The sequence below is a fragment of the Trichomycterus rosablanca genome, chromosome 24 (assembly GCF_030014385.1).
Source record: "Trichomycterus rosablanca isolate fTriRos1 chromosome 24, fTriRos1.hap1, whole genome shotgun sequence".
Taxonomy (NCBI): domain Eukaryota; kingdom Metazoa; phylum Chordata; class Actinopteri; order Siluriformes; family Trichomycteridae; genus Trichomycterus; species Trichomycterus rosablanca.
Window position 1 is genome coordinate 1,528,945 of NC_086011.1, and position 20,991 is coordinate 1,549,935.

At 44.9% G+C, this 20,991-nt stretch overlaps 1 protein-coding gene across 14 annotated transcripts in view; it reads right to left on the bottom strand.

Annotated features, from left to right (window-relative positions):
• atp2b2 (ATPase plasma membrane Ca2+ transporting 2) overlaps positions 1-20,991 on the bottom strand; it is a 111,084-nt gene that overhangs the window by 3,652 nt on the left and 86,441 nt on the right. For 6 of the 14 annotated variants that reach the window (XM_062986649.1, XM_062986645.1, XM_062986647.1 and 3 more), the window contains 15 exons: positions 20,093-20,134; positions 18,278-18,442; positions 17,719-17,933; positions 16,742-16,984; positions 13,162-13,403; positions 12,742-12,976; positions 12,360-12,539; positions 12,138-12,225; positions 11,198-11,304; positions 9,418-9,609; positions 8,694-8,907; positions 7,588-7,799; positions 6,968-7,075; positions 6,633-6,815; positions 4,157-4,243 (listed from right to left, as the gene is read on the bottom strand). In XM_062986649.1, the coding sequence (XP_062842719.1) occupies positions 4,157-4,243; positions 6,633-6,815; positions 6,968-7,075; positions 7,588-7,799; positions 8,694-8,907; positions 9,418-9,609; positions 11,198-11,304; positions 12,138-12,225; positions 12,360-12,539; positions 12,742-12,976; positions 13,162-13,403; positions 16,742-16,984; positions 17,719-17,933; positions 18,278-18,442; positions 20,093-20,134 (2,513 nt within the window). Of the gene's footprint in view, positions 1-2,431; positions 2,484-4,071; positions 4,244-6,632; positions 6,816-6,967; positions 7,076-7,587; positions 7,800-8,693; positions 8,908-9,417; positions 9,610-11,197; positions 11,305-12,137; positions 12,226-12,359; positions 12,540-12,741; positions 12,977-13,161; positions 13,404-16,741; positions 16,985-17,718; positions 17,934-18,277; positions 18,443-20,092; positions 20,135-20,991 lie in introns of all 14 variants that reach the window. The other 8 variants (XM_062986653.1, XM_062986648.1, XM_062986646.1 and 5 more) reach the window with 5 other exon arrangements.

Sequence of the window (20,991 nt, forward strand, 5' to 3'; positions counted from 1 at the left end):
GGGCTGTGCCGATCGGTTCTCGAGCCCCCTGCTGGCCTTTCTCTAATTATTTGAGCCCCTGCAACAAGGCCCTAAATTGATGCTGGTCAGCTGGTCTGTGTGTATATGCTGTTATAAATATTAAAATTTAATCAATGTTCTTGATCAATTCTACAGTAATCATGACAGGTCTGGCACGCACTGAGATGTAGTGAGCGCTCCGTTTGAAAAATTCAAATGATAAATCAGTCAAACCCAAACCAAACAGAAAGAAAGTAAGAAAGAAAGAAACCAGCCACCAGAGCATAAAGAACCACGAGCAGCTTCTTTCTTTCAGTGTTATTCAGAGATCCGGCATGTTGCAAACCTAGAGACAACGTGTGTTAATATTCAAATAAACCAAATAAATAAATAAACATGCATCTTTCCAGGTAAGAGAAGGAAAACAAAAGATTCCGAATCCCAGGATGAGTTCAGAGAAACACGTCAACACAAGAGAACACAAACACACAGAGCGGAGAGATGAGCGAACGGATCCTATGCTTCCTGAAGCATAGAGTCACGACACGATGGTGACACACCACAAGCATCGGTACGACACGACGATGAGAACATGCAGCTCGGGACAACAGCATGTAGAGACGATCCCAACACACACACACACACACACACACACAACACACAGAGTCGGAGAGGACAGGAACAGACTGACGCCTGTTCTTTTCACATCGCCATGCGTCTCTGTGTAAACACTCAAGTATAGGCCATGAAGTTCTCACTGCTGTTCCTGCTACCGTACTGACCGTCAGCTCTACCATGAATAAGCAGAGAGTGTGTGGGCGGGTCAGATCACAGAAGGATTGGCCGTTCAGTTACTAAACGGTAAAGCAACGTCTGTAACGGTAGGCACGGTTCTGTTATTATATAGAATTTATACATCATGTCTGCCCAACCCTAAATCACAGCTGTCTTACAGTCTGTAATAACCCTCCCTATTTGGATAAGATTTCATATCATTTTTATTCATGTCCAGTTCGTTCGGATGGTTTTTAGATTCTTAGATTCGTGTCTGTGATGAAACTGGGTTCTTTTAACCGGATTGCTATAAATAAACATGATTTTGTTAATGATTTATTCTTTTTGCATTTCCCTCCAATTTTCCTCCCGATCTAGTCATATCCAATTACCCGATTACATTACGCATCCTCTCTACTGATGCTGACCTGCATTTAGCAGATTATCCAAATCCAGTCTGAGCAATTAAGGGTTAAGGGCCTTGCTCAAGGGCCCAACAGCAGCAACCTGGCAGTGGTGGGGCTTGAACCAGTGACCTTTTGATTACTAGTCCAGTACCCTAACCACTAGGCTACGGCTTGCCGAAGCTGGATCAGCTTTGTGTTCGGAGAGCCACACCCTGATCCTCATTATCCCTTGACTCTGTGCAGCTCCGTCGATCTCCTCCGGCGACAAGCCAATCGTTGTTCGTGTAAATCATAAAAGCGCACTACCTCTAATATTTGGGGTTTTTAATCTCAGCACAACCTCGCCATTAGGTCTTGTCAGTGCATTCCCAGTGCTGGTCCCAAATTCAGATAAAATAAGGAGGGTTAAACTGTGCTAGTGCACGTATGTGGACCAGAATGATCCACTGTTGCGACCCCTAAATACAGGAGCAGCAAAAAGAAACCACAGAGTTATAACTTAAGACTCAAGCTTTGATCTTTTTATGCATTTTTCGTCTTGTTTTTACCTTATTTACTGTCTAGTACTTTTGCTACCACTAGGCAGCAGACCAAAGTGTTTACTAACGGGGACACCAGGTCTTCAGTTAAGCAGAATGAGGTATAAGGCATAACAAAGCCAAAATGTAATGTCCTCATACGTTGAGACCACAGGGTCTCAAGAGGTTTGAATTCTGATGTGAGATGCGGCTCTGAGGAACGAGCCGGACTGGGCTGAATTACTGGTCATAATGGAAGTACGTGTTTGTACCTGACCTTTTTTTAACATTAACTAATAAGTAAAACTTGAGATTCAAGGTTCAGTCACAGCAACACAACGATAAATAAAAACAAAACAAACAAAAACAAAAGACTGGACCGGTCTGAGAGACAGATGAGAAGACGTACGAATCACAGGAATGAAAACCGGCCTAACGTTTAACGAGACTGGACGGCGTGAGAGCTCAAATTTACACCACACAGACCAAACATGACAAGACCAGGATAGAGAGAAAACCACTTTCTTCTTTTAGAATTCTTCAAAGCTGTGCAGAGGAAAAAAGTAATAATAATAATAATAATCATAATAATGGCACGGTAAACACATCTGGCCAAGCATGATATAAAGTTGGCTTATACTTGAATGTTTACGCAGCCCGGTGAGTTTGTTTTGTTTGGCAGGAGGATTTTATTAGTTCACACAGATTTAGCAACGGACTGCGGGAACTCACGACCTGAAATTCACGGCATTGGCTGCACTTTCGCTCCGAGGCCTTTAGCACTCTGAGGGAGACAAACACACACGAGACACTGAGACAAAATGTTCATCTGAGGAAGGAGAGTAACGTTATTTATTTAAAAACACAGATAATAAAGCAAGAACAGACCAGAAAAGAGCCAGAAGCAGAAATAACATGGTCAGAGATGCCCTCTGCATTTTACACTTAATGGTCTTACTGGGACACGCCTATAAATCGCACACTAGCCCACCATCACTGGGATCCATCGTCGGAATCTCAGCAGTGCTACTGGTTAGCTGGGTGTCTACACAGACATGATTGGCTATTTTTTGGTGAGGGGGATCCAGGGTATGGCTACCTTGCACCCAGTGTTTCCCAGTGGAACCACCACAACCCTGGTCAGGATCAAGAGATTAATGGAAATGAAATGGCCAGCATACTGATTTATTCTCACCACTGAATATTCTGGTTCTATTATATTCTAGATTTTATTTCATGAGTTTACTGATATTATTTAGTTGATATAAAATAGAATAGTTTGTATTACATGTATTACGTGTTGTGGTAACGTGAATATTTTCTAGCATAAGTCCCAGTAAACATAAAGCTCAGCCACCTTCCTAACACTGTAACTGCTGTCATCTTTTACATTTATGCCATTTGGCAGCTGTGACACTTGTGAGCAATTGTGAGTTGAGGGCCTTGCTCAAGGGACCAACACTGGCAGCTTTGTGGTAATGGTAGGGCTTGAACCAGTGACCTTTTAATCACTAATCCAGTACAATAACCACTGAGCTACCACTGATCTCTGTCAACTGTGTTTAACATGAACGGTCCAAAGATGATGATATTATTAATTTAAATCATTTCCACATTGCACTGAAATGATGGAGTGAGGTTCTGTGTATAACGATCTATCAGATGATGCTGTTTGGCTCTCTAGACGGTTCCTGTTTACTATCCACACTTGGATGGGTTTCTAGACGGAACCATTAACCATTTACAGACACCCGAATAAAAAAAAAAAAAAAATCTTTAGGAATTAGAACCTAATTCGGGGCAAAAAAAAAAAGTTAAAAAACAAATTTTAGACGCCCAGGTCTCTGAGTTTGATCTAAGCTCTGCTGCCGGTCGGTTGGGCGCCCACTAGCAGGCATTGTTGGCAGTGTCTGCAGCTGAAAAACTGGCCACTAAAGTCTGCTGGGTGGGAAAAGACCAGACTAAACAGTGGGTGAGGTCTTTGCTGTGTAAGCGCCTGTACAGAGGTGAAGGAACGTGGAGATCAGCGCGTGACTCTCCATGCGTGGGACCGACCTCACGCACCGATCCACCGAGGTACAAGCGAATAAGAAGGGGTCGGTGGAGCATGCACGCATCGGAGGGAGCGTGTGACAGGCGAATATACCCTCCCCGGACACGACTGGGGTCTCCAGCAGAGGAAGAGTAATTGGCTATGACTAAATTGGGAGAAAAAATGGCAAAAAAAACCTAAACAAATCAAAACCGCACTCTAGTTTCATTAAGAGGCGGATGAATCAGTCACACTGGCTCACTTCACAGCTCTGGGTTTTATTCCATGTCTGATTGGGCAGAGGGCATCTGAGACGGGCGCACAGGAAGTGGAGACTCACGGCCAGCGGGAACAGCAGCAGTACTGGTAGGAGAAGAAAGCGCATTGGACAAGGACATGTGACTAGGACTAGAAACATTGGTTACATCCTGATTCTGGCTGGTGGTGGAGGACTGGCGCCTCAGTGCCCCCTGAAAGGAAGTCCCGCTCTTGAACGTGTTCACCACCTCGATCTGTAACGAGGTACAGACAGCACACACACACACACACATACACACACTTCATATTATCCACAGTGGTTATCCACGTGTTCGGAAAGTGAAGCGAACCGCAGCCTTATCGGGCTTTGTTGTTAACGGGGCATGGGTGGTGTTAGCTGGCAGACTGAGAAACACACATTTAAACAAACACTACATACCATCCTAATATTTCAGTTCAGTCTTTCAGTTAGACAGTAAAACTTTTCTCTTCATCACAGTGTGTTTTAATCAGCGCTATCACCTCCCCGATGTGCCATTTCTCCCCGGACATGTTGCTCATGAAGCATTTCTCCCCAGGGTCTCATCTACAGTATAGGGATGGAAATGATGCTCACACAGACTCGCGTGTTTAACCCTTTATTGGTCTGCTTATTTATTTAGTTGATCTTACTTTAAGTCTAAATACTCGTGTAAAAATAAGCTGTATTTAAGTACAGCGGTACCTTGTAACTCGACGTCCCTTAATCTCGACGTCCCTTAAAACTGGACGTGCACGCGAGAACTTATTTGGCTAAAGTAGGCCGCTTTGTGCAGCAAAACAAAGGGGTGAGTGATGTAAACAAAGTGGCTTTTTTGTTTGTTTGTTTATTAGGATTTTAACGTCATGTTTTACCTTTTGTTTACATTCATGACAGGAACGGTAGTTACTCATTACACAACATTCATCAGTTCACAAGGTTATATCGAACACAGTCGTGGACAATTTGGTATCTCCAATTCACCTCACTTGCACGTCTTTGGACTGTGGGAGGAAACCGGAGCACGCAGACACGGGGAGAACATGCAAACTCCTCACAGAAAGGACCCGGACCGCCCCACCTGGGGATCTTGCTGTGAGGCGACAGTGCTACCCACTTAGCCACCGTGCCGCCCAAACAAAGTGGTAAGCGTTAGGGCGCGTTCACATGACAAGCGTAAGCAAGCTAAGCAGCACTGCCACACTCCACAGCGAGCGAAAACGGTTTTGCCGCTTCTTGTGTGAATGCGCCCTTACTGAACCCTTAAGGAATACAGTGCCCCAAGATCTTACATTTTCATTTTCAGCATTTAGCGGACGCCTTTATCCAAAGCGACTTACATTACAGTTTCAGTAAACAGTCTGAGCAATTACGGGTTAAGGGTCTTGCTCAAGGGCCCAACAGCAGCAACCTGGCAGTGGTGGGGCTTGAACCAGCGACCCTCTGGTCACTGGTCTAGTACCTTAACAACTAGGTTACAGCTGGCCCTTAATCTCCGCGATTAAGAAGCATAATGAAACGATAAAGAAGTAAAGGCAGGTTGAAAGGTATTTTTTTTATTGATTTGAACTGTTTTTCAATTGTAGTTTGATGTTATTTTCAATGTATAAGTATCAAAGACAACCCCATTATTTTACATTAGCCTAAAATATCTGCAGTTCCACGGGACCATGGACGCATTAACAGGTTTCCCAAACATCCTTATGGGGAAAAATACCTTAAAACAAAAAAAAAAACATCTTTCAAACTAAACACCACTCCCAGAACCAACTGATGTTGAGTTTCAAGGTACTGCTGTATTCTAGTTTGGGCCGTAACTACTCCTTGGTTGACGTGTTAAACTCAGAAATACTGGTAGATGGTTTTAGGAAAACAGTCTTTCTAACCTTGATGTCAACCTGTCGGCTGAAAAATCATCCATGAAAGTTGCCTGGTTTGGTAGAGGCTCATTAAAAATACTGTGTGCACTAGTAACAAAATATTAATAGTTTGTTGTTGGTTTAGTCCCAAGAAAGAAATGCAAAGAAATAATTGTTTAAACATTATTTTCTTAGTGAGACCATTAAAGAGTTAAAATGAGTTTGAGTTTGTTCTCAGGATTTCTTGTGAATAGTTTCAGTTCTTATAGTTTAAATAAAAGCTTATTTGTATGTACGTACACTACAGTATGTGCACGTCCGATTTTCAGGGAAACGATCATGTGTATAAAATGCCATAAAATGAGGTTCGATATCCAGACCTACATGAGCGGAGCATCAAAAACTGAGTTCTGGTTCTGTAGAGAAATCAGCTTCTTACTAAACACGAAAGCTGCTAATCGTGCTACTAGCAAAACGATGCGTTATTCACACACTGCATAGTAGATTAATAAAGTTGTCAAATGTTTATGCACGATTCTGCGTCCAACACGAGGCGAGTCCCAGATTGAAGAGAGTCTGTTGGTCCCACTCAGCAGCTATTGAATAAAATACACCTGTAATGTTGTTTTATTAATAAAATTCACACAATAATATTCACAGATTTGATTTTAATAATAAAGAAAGAAAACGAGAGCTGTGCTGGATACATTAGTGAAATATTGAGCAGTTAGAGTTTGTAGAGTTTGTGGTCTGTGTATTTCATACCTGAGTTTGGATTCTGCTGAGGCCGCGGAACCAGAGGATCTGCCCCCGCCGTAGTTCCCTCTCCGCGTGATCGATCTCCTCCTGATCCTCATCCAGATCCTCCTCCGGCACCTCGTCTTTCTGGGTCAGCTGACCTGCTCCCCTCAGGAACTTCAGCTTACTGTTCGGGATGGTCGAGATGACCTGAAACCACCGCGGCAGGATCACGCTCGCGTTAATCAGTGCTGCGTACTCTTAGTGAAAATCTTAATAACTGGAGTTTCTGGACCTTTTTGTAGGTTTTAATTCACTATGTTTTGGATAACTGTGTTATTTAAACGTTAGATGTGAGGTACCTGTCCCCAGAGGAGCTCTCCCAGCCCGAGGAACACGCACCACATCCACTTCTCTATATCCAGAGGAGAGCAGCTGAAGGGCTTCCCACCAAACTGCACGATCACGATCTGAAACAGAAAATCTCCAAATTTAGTCGTATCCAATTACCCAGACTAATCACTCTTCATTGCTGCAGACCCCGACCCTGATCAAGGGCCGTACAGGGATCAGTGTCACATACGGAGAGTCACGGACTGCTGGAATCCTACCTGCCCTCCCACCCTCAGACACAGCCAATCATAGCTCTTTGAGTAATGGTTGATATCAAGGGAGGCCACTAGTCTCGCTCGTCATAATCCTCCACCCAGAACTTGAGGAAGACAAGCATCGAGACTGTTCAAACAACTGAGTCTCTCACTGTCTTTAAAAGATGATTAAAGACCTTCATCACCTCTTTACTGACATGCACTCACTAACCTTCTATAACATCTTATTTAAAAAAAAAAAACCTTGTTCTAACAGGGTTTCAGCAGATTTGTATCCTTAGACCGTTGTCTACTGTTTTTGGCAAGTGAGAAGAAGAGCTTGCACCAGAGTTTTATCACCAGGTGACCGGGTCTGGTTTTAATGAAAGCGTTACCTGAATGGCGAACGTGCCGATGACGATGGAGCAGAAGATGGGGTTTCTGAAGATGCCGTCGAACACGTTCCTCTCTCCGTGGATCTTGCGAGCGTTGATCTCGTTGAAGAGCTGCATCATGACGAAGGTGTTGAAGATGATCGTGTAGTGTTCGGACGGAGGGGAGTGCAGGGGTGCGTTCCTGCCGCTGTCGATATCGAATATCCTCTCACCTACACACACACACACACACGAGAGCAACGTGGTGGTGAACAATACAGAGTTTGGTAGTATTTTCAAATCACTATTAATTCTTACTAGGAACGAACATTCTGCCGAGAAGATTCTGTGTTTTACTGAAAGCGAGAAGAGCTTTATGAGGCAGTGATGTAAAACATTAATGCACAATAGATCTGACCGCTGGGGGCAGAGATCTGTGTGGCCCTGTGCCGTCTAATCATTAATGTAAGAACGCAAGAGTAAAGCCTTTCTTCTGCCGCAAAGCTAAATGTACGGGACGGAGAGTACACAAATCAAATCACACAGCAGTAAAATACAGTATATATTATAAATCATTTAGGAGAAGATATCCAGCAGATCATATTTTGTGTGAATAAAGCCTAAAAAAGAATCATCTGATGTTGCTGACGTATCAAAACTCAAGGGTTTGCATCCATTTAAATGGTGCCATGACTGGGAAAAAAGGTTGTAATGCTGGTCTAAAATATGTGGGCATCATACCCACTGCTAACAGGTGTATAAAATTATTATATTAAATAAATTATATGCTTCCCATTTGTCCAGTTCCAGCATAAATGTGCCTCTCTGTACAAAGCAGATTCCATATAAACATGGTTTGACAAGTTGGGTTGAGGAAACTGCATAGAGCCTCAAGCTCAGCATTATTAAACATTTGGGATGAATCAGAACATCGACTGGAAGCCAGGCCTTAAATTCAACTGAGCTTGTCAGTGCTTTTTCAGCTTCCCAAAATATAGTCAAAAGTCTTCCATATTAATGCCAGTGGTTCTGAAATGGGATGTGGAGACCACAGGTCGTGTGTGTGTGTGTGTGTATGTGTGTGTGTTAAATATATGGATGCCTGAAATATTTCCACAGTTACGTACCGACGAAGAGCAGAGTGAAAATGATGATGAGCTGGTAGATGCCGTGACCCAGGATGTTCTTGGTCATGGTGCTGGAGATCAGGGGCTTGTTGCGTCCGTACGGTCTCCTCATGAGCAGGGATTCGGTGGGAGGTTCGGTGGCCAGAGCCAGAGAGGCGAACGTGTCCATGATCAGGTTCACCCACAGCATCTGAACGGCTTTTAACGGAGAGTCCTGGTGGAAACCAAAATAACACAGATGGAGCAATGGTCTCGACTCATAACGTACTAAAGAACATGTGGACCACGGTTAGTAACCTACACCTAAACTAAAAGGTCCCTCAAAAATTCTCAGCACTGTGTGTAACAGCTCCTAAAAAGGAAATAACCTTCATACTGATTTTATTAGGCCAGGGTTCCTCAGGGGGGTGGAAGGAAGTTATTATAGAGGGCTGGAAGTGGGTCAGCGGCCCTGGCCTAGTATTATTAGGTCTTTGTTATCCAGAACTTTGTCTTTAACTGGTTTTTATATATAAATCGCTGAAGAAACACAATAAGTACCAGCACTGTACTGGAGGTGTGAAGTGCAGAACTTACAGTACGATTCGATTGATTTGGGTTTTTGTGTCGCGTTAGTATTCACAGACCAGAAACCACTTGTGACGGCATTTAATTGATCATAAAATTGGTGCCATCCACGGCAAACATGGCTACAAACTTAAAGTACACTTTGAACAGGATGTACTTGTGTAATGCAGGCTCCAGTGAACGCCACGATCACGGCCACCACGTTAACGGTGAGCTGGAATTGCAGGAACTTGGAGATGCTGTCGTAGACGTTACGGCCCCACATCACAGCTTTCACGATGCTGCTGAAGTTATCGTCGGTCAGGATGATATCCGAGGCCTCTTTAGCCACGTCTGTACCTGCAATTCCCTGTTAGACAGAGACGGGAGCTGGTCAGAATCAGATATATACTCTTAGGAATGACTCGAATTAAAAACGTGTACTTATAAACGTGTAGAATCATTTCTGGGATGTACGGGACAATAAAAACACTTCCTGATAAACTGCAGCATTACACGTGATGATGATTTGTGACCTGGGCTGCCTAGAGGCACAACATGAAAGCATTCACTACATCACTGGAGGATCACAAGGTCAATCAGACATTAAGTTACTTCTCTGGCTGGGAATCCAAGGGTCTGTTCGAAAACCTGGTCACCTGCTGACACGCCCTGCTCCCTACTTCTACCTGATCAGCTGCCTCTGTAGAGAGGATTCTAATACGACATGGAGCTCATAAGGCAGATTATTTAGACGCTCTACTTAGACAGAGATACACCGATTACGTCAGCACAGTTTTAGCTTTCTAAGCTAACACAGTTAGCCTCAGGACATACAAACCCGCTAGCACGCCAGCTAACGTCTCCCTCCGTCTCCGCCAATTACAAATAAACGACACTTGTATAATTACACCTTTATACAGATTAAACATCAACGATAATTTATTTATATTTGAAAAGAACTCTGTTGGTTGCGCCGCCATATTATTCGTCCATCATGTTTGTAGTTTTTTGTGAGAAAAGTCGTGCCGCACTGAATGCTGGGATTGCCTTCAGCGCTGAGGAGGCGTCGGACGCTCCCTTGTTATTCAGTCAGATCATCACTCAGAATTAAGGCGCCTCAGTAGGAGCATTTTAAGGGATCTAAGAATTTAGACACGCCCTCTTCTCAGGAGTGTAAGATGACATAAATCATGAGGGATAGCACATCTTCCCTATCAGTCTCTAGTGTCTATCAGCTCTTGTTTACAAACAGAGGCATCGAGATGCAGTGGCTTTACAGCATCCAGGACCGACAAGGTGGAAGCACACCAGGTTGTTCTGTTCTATTCTGGTAGCTGTTGATTGGTATATGAGGCTGGAAATGGCAGACTGGACGCTGCTTGTGTGATGCGGCTGTTACATTTCATATTTAAGCTTGTAGATAAAATAAACATTAAATTATACTAATAAACAACTCGAAAAACTGGTGTTTTGTTCAGAAACAGGAGTGAGTAAGCAGACGCGTTCCTGCTGTAATACAGAATCCTTTAGGTGTAGAAATACCCACGCAGCAGTAGCTGTAGATTAATCAGGAGCGCGAATGCCCGTGTTCGATCTCTGTGGGCGGTGAAACTGCTGAGCAAAACAATATTTCTGACCTTATAGACTAACGAGACTTATTTAATGATAAAAAATAATAAAACTGAGGGAGGGGAATGCTACAGAATGCGCAGAAGGCAAAACCGGTCAAGGACATTAAAGGGCAAAACTGATGCTGGGGTATGTGAGCTGCTACCCAGCGGGCACACTAGGGGGCACTGTTGAGCTTTTCTTTCCCCCTTTATAAGAGACAGGATGGCGTGATGCAGCGTGTCAGTGTGACGTTGGCTGTGAAATGAGGACAGCCTGGTTGGGGTGGCACAGGAGCGATGTGGGCGCTCGGAACGAGGATGAAGAAGAAGGGCTGAGGGACGTACCATCGCGAAGCCCACGTCGGCTTTCTTCAGTGCAGGACCGTCGTTGGTACCGTCGCCTGTTACCGCCACGACCTGCCTCTGTTCCACCAGCGTGCTGTCGATGATACCTGAGAGACAACACACACACACACACACACACACACACACACACACACGCAGAGGTACCTGTTATTACCAACATGTCCTCTCTTTTGGACAAAAAAATGCATCCGGGTGGTATTTCTAAATCACCAAACATGTCCGGGATTCAGTTTTTATAGTCTGTACTCGCTTTTCAGATGCCTAAACGGTGCTTTTGACAGAGGACAGAAGTTGTATGGGCACCCTGACTGGCACCGTTTGTTGCGGTTCGACCGCTTTCGGTGCGTACTCGGCGCGCCTGCCTGTGACCCCCATTACTGTTTCGGAGACACTTCGTCAGGCCATAACGATCTGGTACGGATCAAAGTCCCTCAGCCCCTCAGGTGTTTATGGTGATCAGATCTGCTGCATTCAATTTCAGTTCAAACATCTAACAGATCCCCCTCACCCTCAGGTGCACCAGCGCATTATCATCACTTATGTTTTAATTAAGACTGCAGTCGTTTAGCCCAGTAGTTTTATTAGTATTAAATCTGTCACCTCCTTAATGTAGAATTCATCCATGTGACGATGCTTTTTTGCATTACTATATAGCCAAAAGTATGTGGACACCCCTTTTATTAATGAGTTTAGGTGTTTCTGCCGTTGCTAATGAGGGTATTAAATCAATTCTATAATAATAGACTTTCTACTCCTTGTTAACAGTTTAAAAAAGGCTCCTCAATAAGGTTTGGTGTGGAAGAGCTCCAGTGAAGTACCCACCTAAATATTATTAAAGACCTCTGGGAAACCACCTATAAGTGGACCCACCACAACCCTGACCAGGATAAAGTGATTAATGAAAGCGTATTTCTCTCACCTTTGACGAGTGTGTGTTTGTCTGTTGGAGAGGATCGAGCTAACACTCGCAGTTTGGGCCAAACCTTGTCGATGCGCTCCTGTTCCACCTGAAAACAACAACACCAGTATGGACAGATTGATAGACAGACAGACAGACAGACAGACAGACAGACAGACAGACAGATAATTATAGAAAAAAAGAAAGACAGCCGAGGCTAACTGAAATTTCGACCCTCCGTACCTCTCCTTTCTCGTTGCGAATCCTCCTGTTGAACTCTTTGCCCTCGATGCACAGGAAGTCCTCGCCCGGGTGGATGATGCCACACTTGATGGCGATGGCCCTGGCGGTGTTGATGTTGTCGCCGGTTACCATCCTCACCGTGATGCCCGCGCGCTGACACTTACGGATGGCGTCTGGTACCTAAGGTGTTAAGTGTGCAATCACACACACACACACACACACACAGCATTAACAACAACTATATGTGCGTCACAATATCCTCAGTGTGCTGATTTTGGGTTAAGACCCCCCATGCATTCCATCTCCCCCCACCCCCCCAACCTGTTTGTGCACCCCTGAATAAAAGGAATGGGTCCGTGCCTCTTCTCTCCATAACACTCACCTCTGGTCTGACCGGATCTTCGATGCCGACCACGCAGATGCCCGTCAGGTCGGTCAGGATGTTGTTCTCGTCGTCCCAGTTCGGCTCCGGATCGCCAGAGAAGTCCCTGTAGGCCACGCAGATGGTCCTGAGCCCGTCGCAGGCCATGGGCTCGATCACTTTCTTCACCATCTCGTCTCTGTCGCGTGGACGGAAGACCCGCGGCTCGCCCACCTCGCTCAGGATACGGCTGCACCTGGAGGAAGGGGGCGGGTTCGGCACCCTTAATGCTGTCTGAAAACCTAGTGACCCTGCTCCCCACCATCTACCTGATCAAATTTTACACCCAATATTGAGCAAACAGAGCAACTTTATGTTAACTGCTTTTAAAAATTCGACTGGATTCTTTAAAGAATTAAGGACAATTAGGGGGGCACTTACTTTTTCAGCACTATCTCCGACGCCCCCTTGCTGTACATCCTGAAGCTGCCGTCGGGAAGTTTGACCACAGTGCTCATGGATTTCCTGACCGAGTTGAAGGTGTAGACTTTGTAGAGCTTCTCCTCGGGGATCTGGTTCCTGATGGTCTGGTAATCACGCTTCAGGTCCAGCACCAGTCCTAACAGGCCACATTCCGTCTTGTTGCCCACCTGCTTGGGCAGCCCGCCCTCTTTATCTGGGGGCTGAAACATATACAAAAATAATTATTATTATTAAAAAAAGAAAATGTGTTTCAGATTTCTGAGAGGGACCAGAAAGATTTCAATTAGAAAGATTCTAATAAAATAAAGGAAGCTTTGTGTGGTCTTAACATTCTGTCTTCAAAAAATGCAGCTTCATTACATTTTAATTCCACAACCTTTATTTTACATAAAGAGACTGAGCCCTGGAGACTCGGGTCCCAGTGAAACCAGAACCGTGCCGGATTGGCTTGTTTTTGATCGCGAGAGGCTCGTCGGATCCCGCAGGAAGGTTTAAAAGATCGTATCTGGCACGCGATGCCCCTCTGAACGTCTGTCCTCTCCGTGGGCATCGCACCCTCCTGCGAGCCCTGGCATATGGCAGAGTGAGAACTGGCAGCGATACTTCCTCTTTTCCAGCGCTGCTCTAACCCGGTAAGGTCATTTCCATCGCGCCTCTTTGATTCACCGGAGGTCGGAGAGGCAGGGACGAGCCGCTTCGCCAGATCTTGGCTGGCGTGCGCCACCTGAGAGCTCGAGCCGCACGGGTGTGGTGACTTACGAGACGGATGAGACACGTTTGCCGGGACTCAGCGAGACGTTTCACCTTGAAAGAGGCGTCGACAGAAAACTTGAGCTGTTTTTAGCTCATTATTTTTAGCTGGTGTGGCGTAACGCCAAGAGCCACGCCTCTGATAAGAGCACTGCCTGAGTTCCGGGGGTTCGAATCCCGAGCTGGGCTCACAAATACACAAGGTGCGTAATGTAATGTGAACCCAGTCATCAGTGCACCCTTAGTGCAGGTCCCAAGCCCAGGTCCCAATTAAGGGTTAAGGGCCTTGCTCAGGGGTCCAACAGTGGCGGTTTGGCAGCAGTGGGGCTTAAACCAGCCACCTTTTGATTACTATTCCAGTGCCTTAACCACTGAGCTACTACCGCCCCTGGTGCTTGGAAGGCTCTGACCAGAATCCTGATTTGTGACCCTTTAATTTCGTAAATCTTTTGCTTTATGTTTGTTGGTGGCAAATCTGCTCCCCCCAAAAGTCCAACAGAAGCTCTAGGCTTGTGTTGGCAGTTCATTACTGCACCTTTAATCAAACGCTGGTACAGAATCTCAGAAATGTAGAAGATTTTACCTCCCGTGTGGTTTGGAATGCAGACGATCGTTTGATGCGCTGCAGTTTTTTATCTGCAGTCGTTTCTCAGCCCGAGAGCTGGAGAGCATTTCAGAATGCTGCTTGATCACAGCGAGAGAAGAAAACTGAATTCGGACTGCGACTGTGGGGGCCGCTGGGTGAAGGAGGGGTCGTGCGGCGATTACGTAACATCACATTTAAAGATTACACAGGGAGAATCACTCCGAGAGGCTCCTGCTGACGGCAACCTGAACCAAGCAGAAGCTGGATGTTCCAGCCTCTCTGGTGTGTGTGTGTGTGAGTGTGTGTGTGTGAGAGTGTGTGTGAGTGTTTTTTTAAATCTCTCGCCGTCTCTGGAGGTGTGTTATGTAAGAGGTGCTATTCTGCAGAGAGGAGGCGAATTCTGAGATTTTTTTATTAGATATAAGCGAAGTTAAACACAGGGAGGATCACTGATCGACAGGACCGCTGTGTTTAATATTTAGAAAAGGATTTAATTAATCCTGACAGGTCAGATGAACCTATTTCTTATTTTTTTAAACGACTCTGCAGTTTTTCTCTTTAATAAGCATCTAATATAAATTATTATTTTGCCAAATTTAGGGGAAAATGTCTATACACCAATCAGCCATAACATTAAAACCACCTCCTTGTTTCTACACTCACTGTCCATTTTATCAGCTCCACTTACCATATAGAAGCACTTTGTAGTTCTACAATTACTGACTGTAGTCCATCTGTTTCTCTGCAGGTATTATTTGGGTGTTGGATCATTCTCAGCACTGCAGTGACACTGACATGGTGGTGGTGTGTTAGTGTGTGTTGTGCTGGTATGAGTCCACTCACTGTCCACTCTAGGTCCTGTTTTCTCCAGAATCATGTTGATGGCTGGGCACGTGGGCATCGTTTACCCGTCGTAGGTCAATCCATGTTAAAAAGTACACAAGTCAGAAGAGCTGCTGGTAACATCCTGGTACCAGACACCACAGGATACCTTTAGATGTAGGTCTGACCGCATTTTATTCGGCTCATCGGTGTGCAAAACCGTCTGAACGATTTGAAATCGCACGTCGACCGTGGTGCACAAACAAAACGAGCAGAAACGAAGAAATAAAGAATCAAACGGTGCCACTTGTAAATCAAGTCCTATGGCTACGAGCTGATGCTGCCAATTAGGCGGGTTTAAGAGCCGTCGCGCGTCTCCCACGCTAACGAGGGCTTCTGTGTGTGAGGAGCGAATGTTACAACCTCCAGTTCCTTCCACCGCTGTGGTTCGCCGCTCCGAGCCTTTTTCATCTAGAAAGCGTCTGTATTGATTTTCTAATGTGATTTGTGGACGGAGGCGCGTAATTAACGCTCAGATTAATCTGCGATACATCGAGGGACGCCGCCTTTAAATCAGCTCCTGTACCCCGCGTTCGTGCCCGCAGAAACGTGCCAGTTTTGCTTTATTAAGCATCGCGCCGCCATCCAGCTGGGACGTTTAAACTGCAGAAAACTCGTCGGGTCATTTCAGGCGACGACGTATAAAAAACACGAGCTCAGTTTCAGCTCATTATTTATGAGAACGCACGATAACAGCGTAATGAATTCCTTCATTCTGTACAAAATAAAAGCTGTTTTATATTTTATCTCTGCTGTTTCATCCAGCAGCACTAAAAAACGTTCCGGGAACATCCGGAAAACGTGACAGACTTTATCCTGGTCAGGGTCGCAGGAGGTCCTGAGAAGGAATACCCTAAAAAGGGTACATTTACATTCACAGCATTTGGAGTATACAGTCTAAGCAATTGAGGGTTAAGGGCCTTGCTTAAGGGCCCAACAGTGACAACCTGGCCGTGATGGGGCTTGAACCAGCAACCTTTTGATTACTAGTCCTGTACCTTAACCGCTAGGCTACAACTGCCCCTACAGCAGGCACCAATCCATCACAGAGCTTCAGCCAAGACACAGCCAATTATGTCTGTGTAGACGTCAAGCCGGTCGACAGCAATGCTGAGATTCAAACCCAGATCTCAGCGATAGTGGGTTAGCATAATAGAGCGCTAACAAAGCCCCAGCTAGCATAAATTACAGAAGCAGGATCCAGGGTCCAGTATGATTGGCTGTGGCATCCAGAGATTCCAGGTAAACTGGACCCATTGCAGCCCTGACCAGGATAAAGCAGTGGTAGAAAATGAGAGAAATGAATGATGGGTATCTCACCAGGATGTTTGTGGTGTAAGCACTGTTGATGGAGATGGCGTTGGCCAGCATGTCCAGAGTTTTGGAGGGGAGCGCGCTCGGGTCGGGGATCACTTTGAAGTGAACGTCGGCCGAGTACAGCTGTACCGCCGTCATCCTGTTGGTGGTCAGCGTGCCCGTTTTGTCCGAGCAGATAGCCGTGGCGTTGCCCATGGTCTCGCAGGCGTCCAGGTGGCGCACCAGGTTGTTGTCCTTCATCATTTTCTACAGACGTACAGAAACACAGAGACACGGACCAGGTGATGATATTTACATTTACAGCTTACAGTCTAAGCAACTGAGGGTTAGGGGCCTTGCTCAGGGGCCCAACAGCAGCAACCTTCTGATTACGAGTACTACCTTAATCGCTAGGCTACACCTCCCTTCCCTGATTCTATTTACAAGCCGTGGAAACATGACTGGATCTGTGTGGCTCTTCTGGTCAGGATTCATATTAGGATTTGGAACATGACTGCAGGAATTCTCTTCCATTTACTAACAAGCATGAGTGAGGTTTGGGGCTCGGCCTGTATTTCACTTATGCATTTCACCCTCTTGAGGTCAGGGCCATGTGATGCCAGCTCGCTTTTGTGCACAACTTAGTGCTCCAGAGTCAAACGCTGGTGTGCTTTAGACCGGCTTTTTCACACTTTATTTTAAGTGACCCACATTTTGATCATGATTTTACCGCGACCCAGGCAACACAAACGATGCATCAAAACGAAACACAAAACGAAATATGCTAAATTAATACAAATGTAGGCAATCTGATCCCAGTGTGGTTTACAGGATGTAGCGTAAAGCCTCCACAAGGGGGCGATCGTGTACACGTTGTTTTCTCTGCGTTTTTTTTTTTTTTGGCTCATGACCCAACCCAGAATTTTAGAACACTCCAGAGAACAGGGAATGTATATAAGCCATGCACACGAGGGTGAGGAAGGCGTTAGGAACGGTTATACCTTGACGGAGTACGCCAGCGATATGGTAACAGCCAGAGGAAGTCCTTCAGGAACGGCCACCACCAGCACCGTCACACCAATGATGAAGAACTTGACGAAGTACTGGATGTAGATGGGCGTGCACTCGGGCAGCCACGGCTTCTTCTGGAGCACAAAGTTATCGATGGCGAAGTAGAGCACCAGGATTATCACCGTGATGGCCGACATCAAGAGACCTACAGACACACACGGGTCATTATTTATTTATAAATAACACAATAATAATAATAATAATAATATTATATTATCAACAACGTTCTGCAGAATCGTTCACACTAAACATCCATAAACTACAGATGAACCTGCACTTACCCTAAATAAATGTTAAAATACCGTATTGCTGAGTACATTTATTATCCTTCACAAGATGGCGGCACCCATAAGGGCTGCACGGGGCTATTAAAGCTCTGTTTGTTTTCTCCTGATAATTCACTACCACTTATTTGACATGTAATCAGGTGTGTTCTTTATTCCAGTCATGAACATTATAAGTGTTTGAGTTGAGTTGAGTTTTAATCACCTGCTTTGCCGATCTGCACGGCCAGCTTGGTCAGTTTGCCCTGCAGGACGGATTTCTCCTTTTTCGAGACGTTGGCCTTCTTCTTCTCCTTCTCGTCGGCCTCTCCACCCTCGGCGCTCTTCAGCGGCTGCATTTCCATCGCCGCCGCGCCGTCCTGCTTCTTCACTGCAACCGGCAGAGAGGAGGAAACGTCACCGCAAGTCACCGCCGATCGATCCGGCTCGTCGTGGAACGTTTCAGAACACTGGGACTGTAAATTCTTCTTTTGCCAAGGCGTTACATTAAAAATGTGTTTTTTTTAAATACTTTGTTTATTCCACCGATGCCGATCCCCGCTCTGATTGAGGAGAACGAAGCTAACCCACACCCCCTCCGACACGTGGGCAGCAGCCGTATGCATCTTGTCACCTACACTTTGACGAGTGCAGTGCAGCTCAGCGTTGCGTACGGAGAGACGCACCCTGAGAGCACTCTTTTCTCATCTCTGTGCAGGCCCCATCAATCAGCCAGCAGAGGTCGTAATTGCACCAGTCATGAGAGAGAGACCAAATCCGGCTTAGTCCCGCCCATATCCGAACAACAGACCAATCGTTGTTCTTGTGGCCGCTCAGCCTTACCACTGTCCTGTTAACATGTATGTATTTGATTAATAATGTGTACTGGGGTAACGCATTAGCTCAAAATGATTGATTTGGTTTGTATTAAATTAATTGTAAATTACTACATTTAAGCAAGTAAAGATTTACTTAAATTAATAATAAATTAATAATAACATTCTTCCCACATACATCACATAATGATAAAATACTAATCCAACACAAATTTACTATAGTAAAACCAGCTCTGATTAAACACCCAGAAGAAATGAGGAGTCAGAGATCAGAGATCAGAAGCAGCAGCAGGTCAGTGAGCAGAAACTCAGAGGTCAACAAACACGCCGGAACAAAACTCAGTCGCATCAACATAACGAGAGCTGCTAGAGATCGAGTGTGTTATAAAACACACACTCGGCTTTTTACACACACACACACGATCTGTCCAACATGATCTCCTACACCCTGTCTTACACCCTGTCTTACACCCCGTCATTGCACCAGTCCTGAGAGAGAGAGAGACCCCATCCGGCTTAGTCCCGCCCATATCTGAACGACAGGCCAATCATTGTTCATGTGGCCGCTCAGCCTTACCACTGTCCTGTTTTAATACTGGACCAGGTCTGCAGTTCTGCACTGGATCTGGAAATCGATCAATGTTCATGTACTTGATATTTCATGGACACTGTCTGCATATTGTTTAGTCTGGATATTTTAGAGAGCTACCAACAGCCAGAAACTAATTCCTTGTGTGTGCAAACAACCCTGGTGAATAAAACTGATTCTGATTCTGATTTGGAGAACAAATCTTTAGATGTTGGAAAAAAGGTAATTTAACCAGAATCTCCAAATCTCTTGCTCACATCAGCTGCTCTGCTGGTTTAGATTGAGACATTTTTGTCCTTCATTTAAACCGGATGATATTTGCACATGAACCTCTCAGGAACTGCAGCAAACACGACTTTAATTACCCCAAAGTACAAAGATTCCACTGATGCACTTTAAACTCTAAACTTTATAAGATTTAAAAATAAATAAAAATAAACCCCGAGAATAATCAAAACGCCCCGACGCGTCTGGAAGAAGCAGCAGACAAAACGAGAAGCGACAGGACTGAAAGAGACACGTCAGGATTAATGGACGACGCCAGAGCTCTGCACCCGACTCGGAAACAAAAAGAGAAAGGAACTGAGCGTGAGAGCTGAGAGTGAAAGTAGGTTACCTTTGGTCTGGTTGTTCTCCATATTTCCATCCTGCATTTTACCTACGATGGAGACACGACGAGACACGGAACAGGAGACAATAATAAAAAAAAAAAGAGCAGACAGGGACACGACAGTGAAATCAAAATAAAAACAGGAAGACAGAAGATGAACATTTGGTCAACGTTTTGACATCTCAGTGACAGTAACATACATAACACACAGTATCATAACAGGCTTCTGAGGGGGGGACGTGTTTCATTCAGAGTACTGATAGTGCAGATCTACTGGAGCTCTAATTATTATTATTGATTCAGAATTATTGCTCGTTTTCACCGGGCAGGTCGGGTCCTGGCTGGACCACTAAACAATGGCAGCTGTATAATTTATTTATATTTATTTATTAGGATTTTAACATCATGTTTTACACTTTGGTTCCATATACAGGTCCTTCTCAAAAAATTAGCATATTGTGATAAAGTTCATTATTTTCCATAATGTAATGATAAAAATTAAACTTTCATATATTTTAGATTCATTGCACACCAACTGAAATATTTCAGGTCTTTTATTGTTTTAATACTGATGATTTTGGCATACAGCTCATGAAAACCCAAAATTCCTATCTAAAAAAATTAGCATATCATGAAAAGGTTCTCTAAACGAGCTATTAACCTAATCATCTGAATCAACGAATTAACTCTAAACACCTGCAAAAGATTCCTGAGGCTTTTAAAAACTCCCAGCCTGGTTCATTACTCAAAACTGCAATCATGGGTAAGACTGCCGACCTGACTGCTGTCCAGAAGGCCATCATTGACACCCTCAAGCAAGAGGGTAAGACACAGAAAGAAATTTCTGAACGAATAGGCTGTTCCCAGAGTGCTGTATCAAGGCACCTCAGTGGGAAGTCTGTGGG